Source organism: Montipora foliosa, chromosome 10, assembly GCF_036669935.1.
Source record: "Montipora foliosa isolate CH-2021 chromosome 10, ASM3666993v2, whole genome shotgun sequence".
Classification (NCBI taxonomy): Eukaryota; Metazoa; Cnidaria; class Anthozoa; order Scleractinia; family Acroporidae; genus Montipora; species Montipora foliosa.
In genome coordinates, this window is record NC_090878.1 from 17,391,996 (window position 1) to 17,409,402 (window position 17,407).

The following is a 17,407-nucleotide window of genomic DNA, read 5'->3' on the forward strand; positions in this document are numbered from 1 at the left end:
TCCTTAATTTGACACCGAAATTAAAATTCTCATCAAGAGTGTTGAAATGAACGTCACCCATAAAGGCCGAAAAAAGTTAATCGTAATTCCATACATTGCCTTTCCAAAGAATTAACACTAACTCAGTGAAGATCAAGAGTCTCTAGCTACTGATAAACGCTGTTTTTCATATCCTGTTTAAGTTTACCGACCATAGAGAAAGTTTTTATACCAACTGATTACGAAGACACTACTTAATGAGGTAATTATTACATAAGATACAGCAGAATAAATCTTTTTTATGCTAATGAGAGAATAAATCATCGAACCTCCCGAGGAAAGCAGTTGTTATAAGTGGTTACCGGTATATGTCCAAGTGGGTGGCCCACAGCTACTTTCAGTTGTTCAAACAAGGTTTGCCGACTAAAAACACATCATTGTGTCCTCAGCTTTCACCGAGGAAACCTACTCTGTGACTTAAGCGATTTCAGTTGCAGTGAAAATTCCTCCGTGTAGAATAACCATCGAGTGCTGCAAATAATTATAGAAGAGTTTTCCCTGCGTTGAACAATGGCTTTCCAGGCCGAAGAAAATCTGTATGAGAGCTGCGAAAAGGAGGTGTTAGAGTTTGAGGGGTTTGAACCAACGAAAATTGACGGAAACGAAGACTTGCTTGTACAAAAACTCCCAGATGAAGAAGAAAAACAAAATGCAGCCGGAGTTCAACAAAGCCAAGTCACTGAATCACGAAGACAAACATCTATGTCCAAGCCACCATATTCCTACATCGCTTTGATTACGATGGCTATATTACAGTCACCACAGAGAAAACTCACTTTAAGCGAGATCTGCGAGTTTATAAAGCGTCGGTTCCCGTACTATCGCGAGAAGTTCCCCTCCTGGCAGAATTCGATCCGCCACAACCTTTCCCTCAACGACTGCTTCATGAAGATGCCTCGTGAGCCGGGAAATCCCGGAAAGGGTAACTACTGGACTCTTGATCCCGCAAGCGAAGGGATGTTTGACAATGGCAGTTTCTTAAGACGCAGAAAAAGGTTCAAACGGCCTCGTCCCGCGGAAAACTCTGTTGGTGCTCTGGGTTTTCAGTACTATTGGAATTACGTAGATGCCCAAGTTTGGCGCCCTTCCTTATTTTCCCATCTCTCCGTCCCAAGTTATCTAACCTGCCTTCCGACTTCTTTGCAAAGAGCAAGTCAACCAGTTCGACAAAGAGAAACCAGGGAACGAGCCGTAAAATTTTCAATCGCAAGTATTATTGGCGCTGATCGAGATGAGAAATTCTCGTCTTCGACAAACAATGCAAGCTCGTCTTTCGCTTGTTGCTCTGGCTTGCGTCCATCTACATATAATAGTTCGTTTTGCGCATATTGCAGTCAACTTGCTTGTAAACGGTAAGGCTGGACTCTATAATATCTCTTAGAGAGCCCTCGACGAGCTTTTTGTCACTTTAACAGGACTGGGAGATAGTCAAGTAGAGTCTTTTCGTGAACTGAAGAATACATGTACACTTTTTAGGAATACACAAGGGGATGTGGGTGTATGACACTCATTCTCGAAAGCAGTGAACAAAATTAATTAAGTCCTTTCTCTTTTTCATCTTTTGTACATTGAAAAGAGAGCCTTTTTTGCAGGCAAGATTTCAATAGAGTTTATGCTCTCAGAAATAATATAACTGGGACATATTCTTTAGAGGGTTTGCAAATATGCTGGTACGAAGCGATGAATTTTCATAAACGTATGACACAAAAGTGTCCAGTTGATAATGTCGCGGGCCAAGAAAGAAAGGAATAAAGACGAGTTGTGTAAAATTGTCCGCGCTGTTAAAAGAAGAGAGATATTCATGGCAAAGGTTAAATGAAAACTCTTTCCCTTTTCGAAATTGGCATCACTTTACAATTACAGAAAGTTCCAGCGCTGTCTTCCTATGATTGCGAGCTCAAGTTTAACCATTCAGTTTTAAGAACTTACTGTTCCATGAAATTGGTAGATGTAGAATTCTGAATCGCAAGCAACGTTGACCAGTTTCGATTAACGGTCTTGATGATGAAGTACCGAGCTGTTGCCGAAGGAAAAGCGTCCAAATTTAGAGACCGATTAATTATTTTTAAGAATTATCCTATGCAATGATTTAATTTGTGCCAGTGAATCGACTGAAAGATTTAGAATTCGTTCATATAAATTGCCAGCTGTTTAATATTAAGAATATATCCATTTGTAGCAAATATTGTACATAAAAGTGTAATAATGAATGAACTAGAATTAACGTTACAAAATAAAGACTGCATGCATGATCGTCAAAGTATTGGTTGATTTCTGTAAGGGCTGTTGAAAATAAATTTAAAATTGAAACAAAAAATTGGTCGTGCATCTATTTTTATATCGAAACCATAATTATCTCATTTCAAAGTATACGCCGTTTGTATTATATGCGCTAGTTATTTCGTTTTCTTCATTCATTGTTTTAACTATGTGGCCCAGAAATTTTTAATAAACGTTTCTGTTTTTTCGAAATTTTACCTGGCTTTGTGTTCAGCCAAACATCAAATTTTGCCGTTTGTCTTTTGGAGACGATAAAAATAAACAATAGAAGGTCTTTATGTATAAGTAATTCCATTTATTGGGCAATTACTCGCGACGAACTCTTGAACAACTCAGGGCTCGACTTTTTGGAATCATCATGTGGTGTTTGAGTCACACTTGATGAATTTTCTATTTGAATATATTTGCAAAAGAGCAGAAGGCCAACAGGAACTTGCAAAGGGTTTCTTGTGAAAATAGAATCGCTTAGCAAATGTGTAAAAGATATATAAACTGTTATCGATTTTAAGATTTTTATTTCCGGGAGTAGTTTCAGTTTGTCTTGTAACCAATGGCAACTCATCCTAAAATACTCGGCCTTAACGAAGCTTTGTTATTTAAGGTACAACAATTAAAACAATTCAATTGTAACTTTATAAAATAGGAGCATTTTGCCCACTTTATTCCAGGAATAGAGTTAACGCCAACTGAGAAAACGTTAGGGATTTTATCACAATTAATGAAAGAGACTTTTTCCCTTCGAAGCAGTATTTCAGTCGATTTGAGCTTATGGTGATACTGGGGTTCGCCAGTGGGCTAGAAATGCCACGTATAAAGTTTGTCTTGCTTATTCATTACTTTTAGTTTATCGTCTTAACTAAAACCTACCTAGCAACGCTATTCGTCCGAATATCTCTGTTTTTGAGTAAATCTTAGCTTATAATAGTGTCGCAACGAGACGAACTTGATGACACACATATTAGGTTCAGGATGAAAAAGCTTCTAGCGTTTATTTCTGTTCTCTAAATAACAAAGAAAACGAACATTTTTTCGCCTGGTGGCGAGGTTGTGAGATTGATTCTCTCCTACTCTTTGAGAACGAAATTGCGCCTGATATTTCTGTCACGCGTACGTACGTATACGTACAAAGTTCTCATTCTCATTTTGGCAGTGTGACCTGTAGTTCGTCGACAATGCGCTGGTATGGAAATACATGACCATTAAACTCGAAAGAAAGAATCTCAATAAAAATATGACTAAACGGTTCCACAAATATCCATAAATATTCTCGTAAAAACTGTCAAGAATTGCATTACCATGAACCGTTTTAACGAAGAAATAACCGGCTTTCCTCTAGGGGATACGAAACTTTTTCGTGAACTTCACACGAATTACCTTGCCGGATGGACGGGAGGTAACTATCACTAAAACAGCCGCAAAAAACCGTTTATGTACGACAACAATCCTCAAAAGGACTTTTGAAACTTAGGTATTGCGGGCTAAGCCCTCTTAGACTGACTGGTCAGTTTCTATTGGATCTTCAGAGCTTACCAGCCATTTTTGAACCTTATTTCAAGTTGTTGTTTTGCAGAGAACGGGAACGAAATGTACTTGCAGCACGCGTATTTTTTTATTTTGGTGGGATCGATGATTGATATCCCCAAATGTCAACTCCCCGCGCCCCGTTGGCTATTTGCGCATTCACATCCATCCCTGGTTTGTGTTTTTAAGTATTCGATGGTTTATTAATCTGAGAAAGTATACAAGCGGCGCTTTGAAAACGTTTTGAGACGTTTACTTTAGCACCTTTTGATCAGTGTATTTACCTCTGCAATGTTATTGGATCGGTACTGTTACAGGTTTAGTTACATAAAATTGTTCCACAGTCGGCATACGATTCCATAAACAATACCTGTGGGGAAACCTAAAAGCTTTTGGTAACTTCATGGGAAAAGCGCACATTTGCGACTGTACCCCAGTGTATAACCCATGAAAATGATTCATCAAGTCATCTTGGGCATTGTGAGGGTCGGAAGTTAATGCTTCGTAGATATAGTTTTTATTAACGTAAACAATTAATTTAGCATGCGAGCACGTTTTCAGTTAATGCGAGTGATCGAGGATCGTGATAAGTTACGCGCGAGGACAACGGGAAAGGCGACGGATTTGAGTGAGAACGCAAGAACTGCTTCCCTTCCTGTCGGCGAAACCCAAGTACAACCTCGGCTCCAGAAATTGACAGTTTCTTATAAGACTGTAAATAATTTTTAGACAAGTATATCTGAATTATATTACAAGTAAAGAAACTAGTACAACTATTCCTAAGATTATTAGTGTCTTTCTTAAGCGCACCGAACTCGCGACATGGGGAATTACATCAGTGGACACTGCACCGTGCCAAGCAGACGGGTACAGTGAACGTGCAATTTATGATTTCCCAGAAAGTTGTCTGAAAACTGTGTAATTTGTCATCCGAGTCTATGCCGCTTTCTTTCTTTACATTAGTTTTATCTACAACAAAACGCTATACAGTCGAGTTGAAAGGCAATTTCACAATCTGACTGAAAGTACTTCGATTGATCGGTGAGCGCGCATTTCGTGCGCGTCTTGTGAGGTCGGCTGACCAAGCATAGACCCGTTTTAACGCTTGTAGAAAGATCCTTTTCTCTGCTGGTCGTTTTATCGAAATGTGATCTACTCCCCGCCGTGTGAAGCTTTTGCAGACGTGTTTAGGATGCGAAATGAAAATGTTTGCAGAAGAACACCAGTCCAAAAAAAATTATTATTTTCCCACGACAAAGATATGAAAAAAGTGATTAAGGCCATGAACAAAAAAAGATAATATATAAAAGCTTAACTTATGCCTTTAATTTTTTTTTTTTCGTATTCCATAATTAATTACATAAACGGGCAAAGTTTAAATATATATATGCATTAATCCGCATTTCTGCCTCACCCTTCAATGCAGCTTTGGCGATCATTTACTTCAAGAGCGCAAATTTTCGTGGACTTTAAATTTCGAAAATGTTGATCACTGATTCGAAGAGTTCCTTAAAGGAAGTGACAAGCGATAAATATTAAGGCGTCGATTAAAAACAAATGACTGAATCAATGATGTTTGACAAAAGCCCTTTTGAGACTCCAACATCTGTTTATCTTAACTTAGCCTTTGTGTATTCAAAACAATTTTCTTTTTGCATCGTAGATTAGTATTTTTTCTCTAGAACCTTCGTGCAAAAAGTCTGCGTTCAATTTGTTATCCTTCAAAGAAGGAATTGCTCTTTTACTAATTTTAAATCATACTAATTGTTCAGCAATAGTTTAACTTGACTTTTCTTTTGTCCAACGTAAGTTCGTTTTTTACGCCCTGAAATCAATTTAATCTCTTGCACACTGGCGACGTTCGAGGTCGTGAAATTCGGCATACATACAAGGGCAAAATACAATAATAAATTTGTTGATAATTGAAAATAAGAAAAGGAAGAAATCAATCTTTTTTTGTGATACCGTAATAGAAAAGACTTGGTGAATTATACCACAAGTTTTTTTTTTCCTGGAATACTGACTCATTTGAATAGGGACACATACGCATGCGTATACGTATACTGCAGGAAATTGATTAAAACGATAAAGACGTCTTGATCGTCTGACAAATTCGTTAAAGCATTTTATTATTCTGTGTATCCCCTAACAATTGCTTGGAATATTCTGTTGAGGCATGCTCAGGTTCTAGCGATGCCGTTAACCACTGGTGCTGTGAAGAGTACATGATACATGTTATCGTGAACAGATGACGGAGAGTTATAATTAAAAGCCTTTTTTTCAAATTTCATATTACTAAAACGAAGTGTTATTAACATACTCTATAGAGATAACAATGGTTTCGAAGAATTGTTGCCGAAAAACGACAAGGCAAAATCATTTCCAAACATTGAGCTTCAAACCCTCACGCACAAAGAAAGAATAATGAAACTGATTACCTCTTTTTAGAATACTTCGATTCATTTTGGAACGCAAGGCCCTCGTATATCTTCCGACCGCAAAGATAATCTTTGTTCTACTGATTCCTTTCCAGAGCAGACCTGGTCTCATTTTGATTCTTGAAGCTGGTATATTAAGATATTTCAACTCTTACTGACTACGAAATCTAGCAAATAGGTTAGCTTTAGTATCATATTTTACGTTGTTAGCGCTGATGTATCTTTTAATCAAGAATTTTCTGGAAGTTTATGTCGATATGTTTTGGTCCTTTCAAGATTTCACCACAAATTAAAACAAATTGAAAGTTTAAAACGATGCAGATCAATGCGGAATTTCCCTGAAAACTATTCCAGGCTTCAAGAAACGACACGCCCTTTTCTCCGATAGCAGTGGGTTTGTAACTTTAAAGGTACACACTTGAACAACCAACGGCTTTCGAATGTTCTAAGCTAGGACATGATTAATTTTCAGGTTAATCAGAGAGGGAGGAACTTTTAAAACTGATCATAAATATAATGTAACTGAAATTGTATCGCTTCCATGTATATTATTAACCAACTATATTATGAAGTCAAACCAGGAGGCTGAATACAAGATTTTTCTCATGGGCCACTCAAATTGCTTTGAAAATTTTGCGGCGGTTTATTTCGCTTTTCACACTTCAGACATTTTTCATTAAGTTGAAATTACTTCTTATTGTGTTGGAGCTTCTACCAATGGTTTAAAAAGAAAATGGGCCATCGTTGACTTTGGACACTTCATGGTCTGGTTTGGAAACCAGTTTGCAACTCATTTGCTTCGTCTTTGCTGACTGCCATATAGTTCGTAGAAAGCAAGGTCTTAATTTCAGAGAAGTAGAAGTGGTATTTAACAATCGATACACGAAGTTGATTTTCTGGGAACAATGTTAAAGCTGGAAGGATCCAATCATTGCCGTTTACCAGATGCCAGAGAGGAAAGAAGGCCGGGTGGAAAGCCACCGTATTCGTACGTTTCTTTGATAGTCATGGCCATTCTGGAATCACCCAACCAGCGACAGACACTCAGGGGTATTATCGATTACATTCAAAAGCATTTTACCTACTATAATGCGAATTGCCCGACCAGAGGATGGAAGAACTCCATTCGACATAATTTGTCTCTTAATGAATGTTTCGAGAAGACCTTCCGAGATCCCCGAAGTCCCAGCAAGGGGCATTACTGGCGACTCCACCCTCGCAGCGTCAATATGTTTGAAGGCGGAAGCTTTATGAGGAGGAAAACGCGATTCAGAAAGGACTTTCATGCTGCGAAGGAAGGCAACGGTCGCCCGCTTTATGGTGACGTCAAAAACAAAACAATTCGTGAAAGAGAAAATCTTTCGAGGCAAAATGACGTCACTATGACGTCACCTTATCCAGTGAGTTTTATGTCATACCATGACTACACGGCTTCGAATGTACTGACTACAAATGTTACAGCACTTCTTCCGGACGATCTCCGCCCCCAGCATCCTTGTCACAAAAATAACTCGAACGTCCAAGATACACCGTGTAAGGGACGAACAACAAGTCTTTGGCTTCCATCTTCTTTTAGTAGCTCCTTTTGTTTAGTTTGTGCGGGTTGCACATGCTATTATTGACAGTTAGATTGCTTACATTCATTCGCAAGTAAACTAGACACATGGATTACGAGTTTTAACAAATTCTGTTTTCTAGGAACTTTATTTTCGCTTTTAATTAAACAAGGCAATAAATACCTACTCTTTTTTATATATTATGTAAAACGCTTGTACAACTTTCTCTGCCAAATAATCTCTTGTATATTCTAATAAGTATGCTGTATGATAGCTAACTGCGCGACGTCACATAGGCAACCTTTGGAAATGCTGGATAGGAAGTTTTCCCTCGGCTGTTCAAAACGAAGATTTGAATGTCAAATGTGACAATGACTGTTTATTTTAATTTGCAGCGCAGGCGTATTTATTCTCCTTCTGTTTCTATTTGAAACAGAATTGTTGAAGGGAAAACCTAATTGCTACGAAGGGGAGGACCCTAGGCGAGGGAAACGATTGATGAACCAAAAGACGATGTACGTGAGCTTTTGAGCATCGCCCAAATCCAGCCAACTTCAAATTCAACGTTGCACTTCGGCGAATAGATGGTTTCCATTTGACGTCACAGCAGCCATGTTTGTGTAAAAGAACAAATGAGAAAACGGTCATTTGGGAATTTGACTCTATTATAATGCAAAAGATCAGCCATAATTTGCTATTGTTTTGTACACAAACATGGCCGTCTCCTCACGTGATTGAAAACCATCTATAGGTTTTCACGTGACGTCATCGCCGCCATGTTGGTGAAAAACAAAAGATCTGTCATTACCTTCTTTTGTTCGTCCACCAGATGTCGTACATTTCACTGTTGTTATTAGTGTCCCTAGAGTTTGGTTGAAAACGTCCTATTGTGCCGCACTACCCAGAAACACGTATCCGGATATATTTGAATCCGCACCTATTCCTTTCTTTCCGGATACGCCTTCCGTCCACACGTATCCGGCGAATTCGCTGGCGAATCCGCAACTTTTTGAATAGGCTCTCCAGAGTGGATATTTTTTAATCCGATATGAATCCGGAACCGTGTGGACGCCAAATCCGGATATTTTTTAATCCAGATGACGTAACAAGATCAAACCCAGTTCCTTACCGTGAAATCAATTTTCAAGATGGCTGCCGAGCGCTTCATGACGCATGCTCTGTTACCTCTGTTTCCTTGAGGAGTCCTGAGTACTAGAGTGAATCCGGATGCGTTTCGGGTACGTGTGGACGGGCAAATTCGACTTGAATACGCGACGTGTGGACGCAGATTTTTGAATCCGGAGAGAAAAAGTTGCGGATTCATAAATACCCGGATACGTGTGGACAGGGGCCTAAGATCAAGGCCTCAATAATTCTCCTGCTCCAGCTGTTAATCACCTTTCCAGCTTATTAGTTCCCGCCATCAGGCAACTAAGTTCCGGTTCTGTAATATTTCGCTATCCTTTCCGCTGAAGCTTGTTGTGCTGTAAGATCCGGTGTCCTTCGATTAACCCCAGCTGGTCTACAATTTAAAAAAAAATAAATTACGACTGGTAGAATTTAATAACGACTTATGAAGACTGTTTGGCGAAACTTTAAGCAAACAATCCAAAGGCACTCGCGAAATTTGATGTTGATTTTAACCAGCTGTGTTCGGGGGCCCTGAATTTAGTGAAAGTGATTTCAGACAAAAGAACTGTTAACCATTCGGCTTGATAGCTCAATTCTTAGTTTGCATCCATGTTAGTAGAGGCTGGACAATCTGCGAACCAGCGAGTCATGTGAGCCATGCGAATTTCGCGTTTAAGTCTAAGCACCCATTTCAAGTAGCGCTGATAAAGAGTTTTAAGTCTAAGCACCCATTTTAAACCGTTAGCTTTCAATAACTGTGTGACTCGCATGTTGGCTCGAATGACTCGCAGCCATGGCTCGTTGGCTCGCAAATTGTCCTAACTCATGTTGGTGTACAAAACAATACAAAATGGCCCCACAGAGTTTGCACAATAGAGCAACTTTCGTATGACCTTGAAAAAGTGTCCGCAATGAGTTTCACGGACCAAGATTAAAACAAAGCTTCTCCTTATTCCCGCCAACGAAACTCCTAATATGGGCAGTAAACAATACGATTGCCCAATCACATTACTGCATTTTAAATGACGTCAAGCGAAATGTCGATCGCTTTCCAGAACGTTCCATGGAGAGATGACGTTGTTTGCATTCGCGTTTGCTAAGCCAATGAAAATTCGTGTTCGTTTGTTTTTGTTCGATAAGCCAATTAACTGTTCTGCATTTTTGTTTACGTTCTGTTTTCACGTTTATTTTTCAAGGTCATACGAAAGTTGCTCTAACAGCGTCAAATTCCCAAAAGACATTTTAAAGCATTGTTCTGTACACCAACATGGCCGCCGTGACGCCAGAGGCAAACCATCAATTGGTAGAGCATTTCACCGGTGTCGCAGAGGCCTGGGTTCGAATCCCGTTGAAGCTCGAATTTTACAGGCTTTCCTTTCCTTCATAATTTAGGGAGCTTAAGCATGCGCGTGTTTGAGACGCGGACGGCAACTGGAAGTGAGCTGTTTTCATTTTTAACTTGTCTTCACACAACCACATTTACATTGCTAAGTATCTTTTCGCCATTAGAGATGATTAGTATAAAAATCTGGGAGACACCACTGTCCTAGCGCGCGAAATGTTCTCTTCCGGTTGTCGTCTGCGTCTCAAAAACGCGCGTGCTAGATCGCTTTAGCTCGTGATTTGCTCAAGTAACGTCCACAACTGCAATGATAGCAAGATCTCAGTAACGTGCTCTGGCTTTGGAAATCCAGAAAGGGGTTTATCAACTGAGTTGATATGGTAAATTGACAACCGTAGAGTAAATTTGAAAACTGACGGTTCTCCGATGAAGGGCTACCGCAACCTCGTTCCCAGGGACCCCTCTCTTCCTCCTTCGATCATCCTGGGAACGAGGTTGGTGCTAACGCTTGAAACGTCATTTCTCTACGGTGGTCAATTTACCATACTGTATCAACTTGGTTGATAAACCCATTTCCAGCGTTAGCCCTCCGTCAGAGCGAATGCACGGGTCATTTCACTTAAGTGAGTCATTTCGCTCTGACGAAGGGCTAACGCTCGAAACTTCTTTACGGTAATCAATTTGCCTTATCAACTTAGCCTGTTCCAGGCTCCCCCAGGAATAGAGAAAAATAATGCGTGCGCGAAATGAGTGGGGGCTTGGGCGCCTTGCCTCGACCCAAGCCCCCACTCGCTTTTCACGGTCAGTTGTTTTCGTTTTCCCGACTATTTGGGAGCCTGCAACAGGTTATATCAACTCAGTTGATAAACCCATTTCTGTGTTTTACTTCTCCACCGACGCAGCACTACAGTATACCCCATTCTCGCCAACAAAACATGTTTAATTAACCTGGTTTTAACGAATGAAACTACTCACAGAAAAATGTAGGACTGGCTTTTACATAAGGTTCAGGTGAGTTTGAATACATGCTTTGACCTGTGCTAAATGTGTTGTCGACAAAAATCAGTAGACATGATTAAAAAAGAAAACACTTTGAAACCGTGTTTAACTAAACATCTTCAAGACACGGTTACGGTTTGGTGTGAACGGGGCATTAGAAACTAAACTCCTTTATCTGCTTTGGAAATAGCCAACTGGCTTTCATTACTGTACATTTTTCAGTTAAATCATTTCTTTCTATACACGCCGTTCGATAAAGGCTGCGCGGATCTACTTTGAAAATCCATTACAATAAGTGTCCATCGTAGATAGCTTCAAATGTTAGTTAACAGGTTACTTTGGATTAATTTTACTTCGACTTCTCACACTTAAAAAGTTTAATCAACATCGATTTTTCGTCTAGCTTTCATATTTACATTACTTAGTTTTCCTGATTAGTAATTATTTGACCAGCTGGTATATACTCTTGAACTACTTTTCGGCCTTCCTGTTTGCAATACTCTCATTTATTTGTCTTGTATCTATTCTTGTTACGTTGAATGTACTTAAGCTTTGTGTGAAAAAAGATCCATTTTGCATCATATAGTTCTAAATAGACTACTTCGACGATACGGCGGTAATCTTGATTTCTATTTTGCCTCATGGCCCCTGGGCATCCCATAATATCTTTTCAAAGAAAAGAAATCAAAATGGCCGCCGTATCGTTGAAATTGGGAACCGTTAATCCCTTTTTCATTTCCTCCAACGGGAAAACTAAAAACGCAATATTTCTTGAACACTGTTGACAAACTAACCTCGTGAAAGCGCCCTGAGGGGTCGTCGACTCCGACAAAGCAGAACCAGCGCCCGCAGCTTTAGCGTCAGCGGCAAATTGATAGACAACCAGCAAACAGTCACGACAGAGTTGCACGATTCTACGACAGCAACTCATTTCCGTCTGAAAATAACATGAAATGCAATTTTAAAGTAAAATGAATGCAAGTAGACTTAGTCATCATTGTAACATCAAAACACACGCAGTCAAATTCAGTCTACGCATGCGTGCTTCCTGATCTTTTTGTGCACACGGATCACGTAAGTACTGGTAAAGAAACTGCTGCTGCGTTCGGACCATTCGTTGTGCTGTATGAATGAACTACAGTCAAATTTATGGGAACAAGATCCTCAAAACAGATCACAGGCGAGGCTTCTTTATTTGTTTTAAACTGTCATAAAGTACTGTTTAGTTTCATCAAGTATTGGACAAAAATTTTCGGAAAACGTTATTTTCTAAGTCCTACGAGTAGCGTCAGCCGCACATCTGTACTCTCATAGACTAAAGCACGCTGTTTTAACCATTCAGAGTGCGCGTTCTATCGAAACTTTATTATAAATAGCCTCACGCAAGTGCTCTACTGATTGAATTCAAGTTAAGGGGGCAAAAAGCAAATGTTTAAATTTCGTGAAAGTGGACAACCGGAGGACTCGGAAAAAAACTCTCAGAGCAGAGTAGCGGACCCGGAAACTCAACCCATACATGACGGAGGTGAAACTTCGGCCAGTTTTCCCATTTTTCAAAACCATGGGAGGAAGTGGGAGGGGGGGGGGGGGGGGGAGAAACAAGGTGTAATAAAGCAATAAAGGTGGATCTAGGGGGAGGGTTCAGGGGGTGCTCAGCCCACCTCCCTGAGATGACCTGCGGCTTTCTAACACAACTGGTATTATGGGAAAACAAAACGTCACCAGTCAGCTACGCCATTCCCCCTGGGTCCATTCCTGAGCAACCCGACATTTTGGGGACAATTTTTGCGGTGGAAGAGTTGGTTAAGATGACGGGCACTTAAAGTCGTTGACGATAATAATTATAATGATAATCATCATCATCATCATCATAATAATAATAATAATCATAAAAATAATACTTAAATGTCGACTGTACCTAGCGATGGAGAACTAATTGGAGGCATCGTGTAAGTCAAATCAAATCAACTCATACAGCTGTATCAAATCATACGGTTTTCGAGGAGAGGGGAAAACCGAAGTCCCAGAGAAAAAACCTCTCGAAGAGAGTAGAGAACCAACAAAGTCAACCCACGCGTGACACCAAGTCTAGTAATCAAACCAGATTAATTTAATTAAAAAAATAGATTTGATTGATTACAACTTACCACTGACAACACCTCTGTGCTTTTGCTGAATATCGTCTCCCAAGAATTTCTAGGAAAAGGAGAGAGACAAGCATCACTACGTTAGGAGCTTATCGTCACAAGAGAGCAACTGATACCTCACTTTGATAGCCATTTACTTTTCGATTCTTGTCCTCCATGTGCTTTTCCTGTTTATTTATTTTTTTGCATGTGGAACGCACACATTAAAAGGGTTTATATAATGATTGAATTAATTAATTAATTAATTGGTCAATTAATTGTATGAGCCTTAAACTCGATAAAACACTCTTTGCCGGAATTCTTTTATATAAAGAATAACAATAAGGCCCGGCTTGTATTTTTGTATGCTAACATCTTCCCCTCACAATGAATCAGTTGAAGTTTTGTTCGGACTCCCGAGCCACAATGTTTTTTTTTGGAATGCTTTTGAAGCCGTTCAAAAATCTCGCAGCACGTGTTTTATCGGTTACTCCTCGTGTTTTTAAACCAATCAGTGTTTAAAAACACTACTGCTCGTTAAACAGTACATACCACACTTTTTTCGACATTGAACAGGATGAAAATGCTAAGAATAGTCAAAATGAGATGACTTAGAAGGCAGGCTCTAAACATACCCTAAGTTTGAGAAGCAGTTCCATAATCCTTGTCCATGACTCCATAACAGCCTATTGAAAACACGCGAGAAAACACGACAGAGGCGAAGGCTATCGACCTCGGACGAGCGCCACACACGCTGCAAGATGGCTCTGACGTTTGTCTTCACGATATCTACAACCTAAGGGACAAAACGAAAGCAATATATGAACTGGAAGAACAGCCACGATTACAGCTCACAGCTTACAGCTTTTACGGCCATGTATAGAAACTTTTTTTTTTTCAAATAAACATGGCCAAAATTATCAATAAAAATAAATCATACTGTCATTACCCCACCAGAGGGCCTTGTTCTGGTCACGTGAATGAGTTAAATGACACAGATCTTCATCTTCACCATCAAAAGATGGTAAGGTGGCTTTAAATCTGCTCCAGAGAGTTTTATTTCAGCCTGCTTATTACTTTTCCAGCGACAAAAGTTGGGGGTCACCGAATTCGTTTTTCAGTATAAGAGTTTTAAGTCAAAATAAAGGGTGTATTTAGGTGGCTCTTTTGTTGCCATGGTGACCTATTGCATCCAAGCAATTAATTAGATAGGAGTGCCTCTCTATCAATTTGCGATCTTGCTCCAGCAGATTCACTAATGGACTCATTTTTCGATACACTTTTTGCAGGGACATAACAAATAATTTTCGCGGGAACGGGTATTCTAAAAATAGACTTGTTTGTGTCTGTACTGGGAGCCCACCCATGACATAACAACACTCTTATCACCTTTCATTCTTGGTCAGGATGGGCTCCTGTCTTAGTGCATCTTGTCAAGCAATTATCGGTGTTTCATTTGGCACCACAAAAATTGCTATTACGTAAAACAGTGTTGTAGAGATAATCCCTTCAAATTGTTGAGACTGGTCTGAGCCACCTTAAGCACGTCACATGAAATATTTTCCCCACGATGTGGACCTCAAAGAAAAGAGGCTGGAAGCACTCCTCTCCATTAAAATGTCCCCTTCTATCTTGGCAATTAAGGTCTGGCAAAGACACTAGTCCTTCCTTCCTTCCTTCCTTCCTTTCGCAAACCAATTCATCCCAGAGGTCGAGTTAACTACCTCTGTCTGAGTAGCTCGTTTTAGGGTTGCAGCAGCTCTTACCTTTCTTCGCTTTATCGAATCAAGTTTAACCAACCAATAGGAAGCGACTCTTGGTTTATGAAATTTCCAGTTATCTTGAATCTACAAGGAAGGCAAAAGGAATGTCAACTAAACTGAGTAAATCTATGAAAAGTTGTTTCGCAAGCACTGAATTTCGTTGAAAAATTAGAAATTAGATTGCTTCCGCAACGAAACTGCAGAGTGGATTGCAAGAAGAGTAGCCAAGTGTAACATGAGACTGTTTCACATGTTAAACGCAAATGTAAAGACAACTCCGAACGCAAATGCAAGCGCACGACGTTCACACGAATAACCCAAACGTATGGATAACATACGCAGGCGCAGTGGGGATAATATTTCAAAATGGCGGCCGAGGCTGACCCCGTAAAATTCGAACCTTAAATAACAATGACCACAACTTGGTTTTCTGAGCCCGCGAGACTGAGCACCCCCAGCAAACCATTGTTTTAACGAAAACCGATGGTCATCAACCTGGTTCTGGCCTTTGCTGTCTAAGGTCGTCCGTAAAGTTCATCTTTAATCGAGGTCACAAGGGACTGGTATGTATTGTTACCTTAGGCTTTCGTTTGGGTTTGCATTTTCCCAGTTCACACGCAATCGCAACTGCAAGAAGCAGAGAATGAAAAAGTTTCCCTTTCCTGAGTAAGCACTTGCGAATGCGTTTGGAATGCGGTAAATTTCACGTGTGTTTCCTCGCCTTTGCATTCGGGTCGGTGTCGCATTTGTGAACCACGCCGAGGGCTTGACAAGACAATCATTAGGTTCAATGTAATAGGCGTCTTGGGAAAATATCATAATACTTTTTGTTTGTCTCCCCAAATTTTGCATAAGCATGGTTTTGTTTTCTCTTGGGACCATTGTAAGTCCCAAGAGAAACTGGGAACAATGCATATGCAAAATGTGGGGGGACAAACAATGAGTATTATGGTATTTTCTGAAGTGGCCTATGAAGGAGATGTCACACCTTAACCCTGGTAAATGAGGTTATATAACTCATTTGTAGACCACCTTAACTATATAGTAACCGGAAGGTCGCAGGTTTGATTCTTGCGAAAGATCACTAAGACCATATTTAATAGAAGTAGGCTGCTTATGAAAATCGACAAGTTTCTTTGTCTCATGTTTTTGTTCGCTTTTTTGGCCTTGACCCTGCACAAAACGCGACAAAAACACGCTTTTTTTGGCAGGATAACCAATCAAAAGCTTCGACTAATTTATTCCAAATTAACTTGCGAACCAAAAACAAAAGATTGTGCAGGGTCACGGTCGGTTCAACATCTAATTGCGACTGTATTGTTCCTTCTTTTGAAATTCCCAGGGTTTCGTAACCAGTCCCTAGATTAACTATGCTAAGACTTTTTCCGTGTATCTCAGAGTCACCATAGCAGAAAGTGATCTTTTCTCTTCATCAGCTTCATTGTAAAATAACTAGAGTGACCTTAAAGGAAAAATAAGCAACTCGAGACAAAACACGACACCAGGGGGAGATTCAGCGAATGCGACTTCGACGACATCGACGACGGCAGAAAACAACAGCTGCAATGAACAAAAGCATTGCCTTTGCACGCCCTGCACGTGCGTTTTACATTTTGGTGCATTGCTTTGCCCTTCTCTTCCTAAGAAACTACGTGAACGAAAGATTGACTGTTTTACGCTCCCGTTGTCTTCAAATGAGTTCAGCAAAAGTTTTTGATTTTCAAGGGACGGGAAAGAAATGTGTTAAGATGCATGTCGCACGTGCAGCACGCTCATTTCACTCAAGAAAACCTAGCATTTGGTCGCGTCCCCATTCATTTTGCCGCCACTGTCATGGCGTCGCTTCTAGCTCGGGATTGGTTCAGCAAATAATGGACGCAAATAAAATGCATACACATAGCCAAAACCTGACTTGGCCTAAACCTAAAAGACAAAAGGGGAGCATCCCACATCGATCGATTCTACAAAGAAAAGGTAGAAATCTAAGTGATTTCTTCATTTACTTACGCTTTCTAAAATCATCTCTGCTTCTTCATCTGTTCTGCCTGGAAATTTGATCCTCATGTCCAGCAAAGCCTCCAGGGTTCGCCGGCTCATTTCTTCTTCTCTCTCCTTGATAGCAGCATCTAGAAAAACTGAGTCCTAAGAGAAAACAATGGCAATGAACAAAATTTTGTCACGCAGTGTTTAAGCTGTCAAAGATACGAGTGCA

At 40.0% G+C, this 17,407-nt stretch overlaps 2 protein-coding genes across 2 annotated transcripts in view; one reads left to right on the forward strand and one right to left on the reverse strand.

The window, feature by feature from the left end:
* The first annotated feature begins 331 nt into the window (after positions 1-331).
* Positions 332-2,299, forward strand: LOC137973359 (forkhead box protein D3-like). Its single transcript, XM_068820152.1, has one exon. The coding sequence runs from the start codon at positions 550-552 to the stop codon at positions 1,393-1,395; it is 846 nt and encodes a 281-aa protein (XP_068676253.1). The 5' UTR covers positions 332-549; the 3' UTR covers positions 1,396-2,299.
* Positions 2,300-7,954: 5,655 nt separating this feature from the next.
* Positions 7,955-17,407, reverse strand: part of LOC137973595 (tubulin polyglutamylase TTLL7-like) — a 35,560-nt gene continuing 26,107 nt past the window's right edge. Inside the window, exons 21-26 of the mRNA XM_068820437.1 lie at positions 17,203-17,337; positions 15,199-15,279; positions 14,068-14,228; positions 13,454-13,502; positions 12,101-12,243; positions 7,955-9,356 (exon numbers count right to left, since the gene is read on the reverse strand). Of these exons, the coding sequence (XP_068676538.1) occupies positions 9,266-9,356; positions 12,101-12,243; positions 13,454-13,502; positions 14,068-14,228; positions 15,199-15,279; positions 17,203-17,337 (660 nt within the window). The 3' untranslated portion in view covers positions 7,955-9,265. The remainder of the gene's footprint in view (positions 9,357-12,100; positions 12,244-13,453; positions 13,503-14,067; positions 14,229-15,198; positions 15,280-17,202; positions 17,338-17,407) is intronic.

What these genes read in the sequence shown, in the direction of transcription:
- LOC137973359 (XM_068820152.1), top strand. Translation starts at nt 550, where the DNA reads ATGGCTTTCCAGGCCGAAGAAAATCTGTATGAGAGCTGCGAAAAGGAG.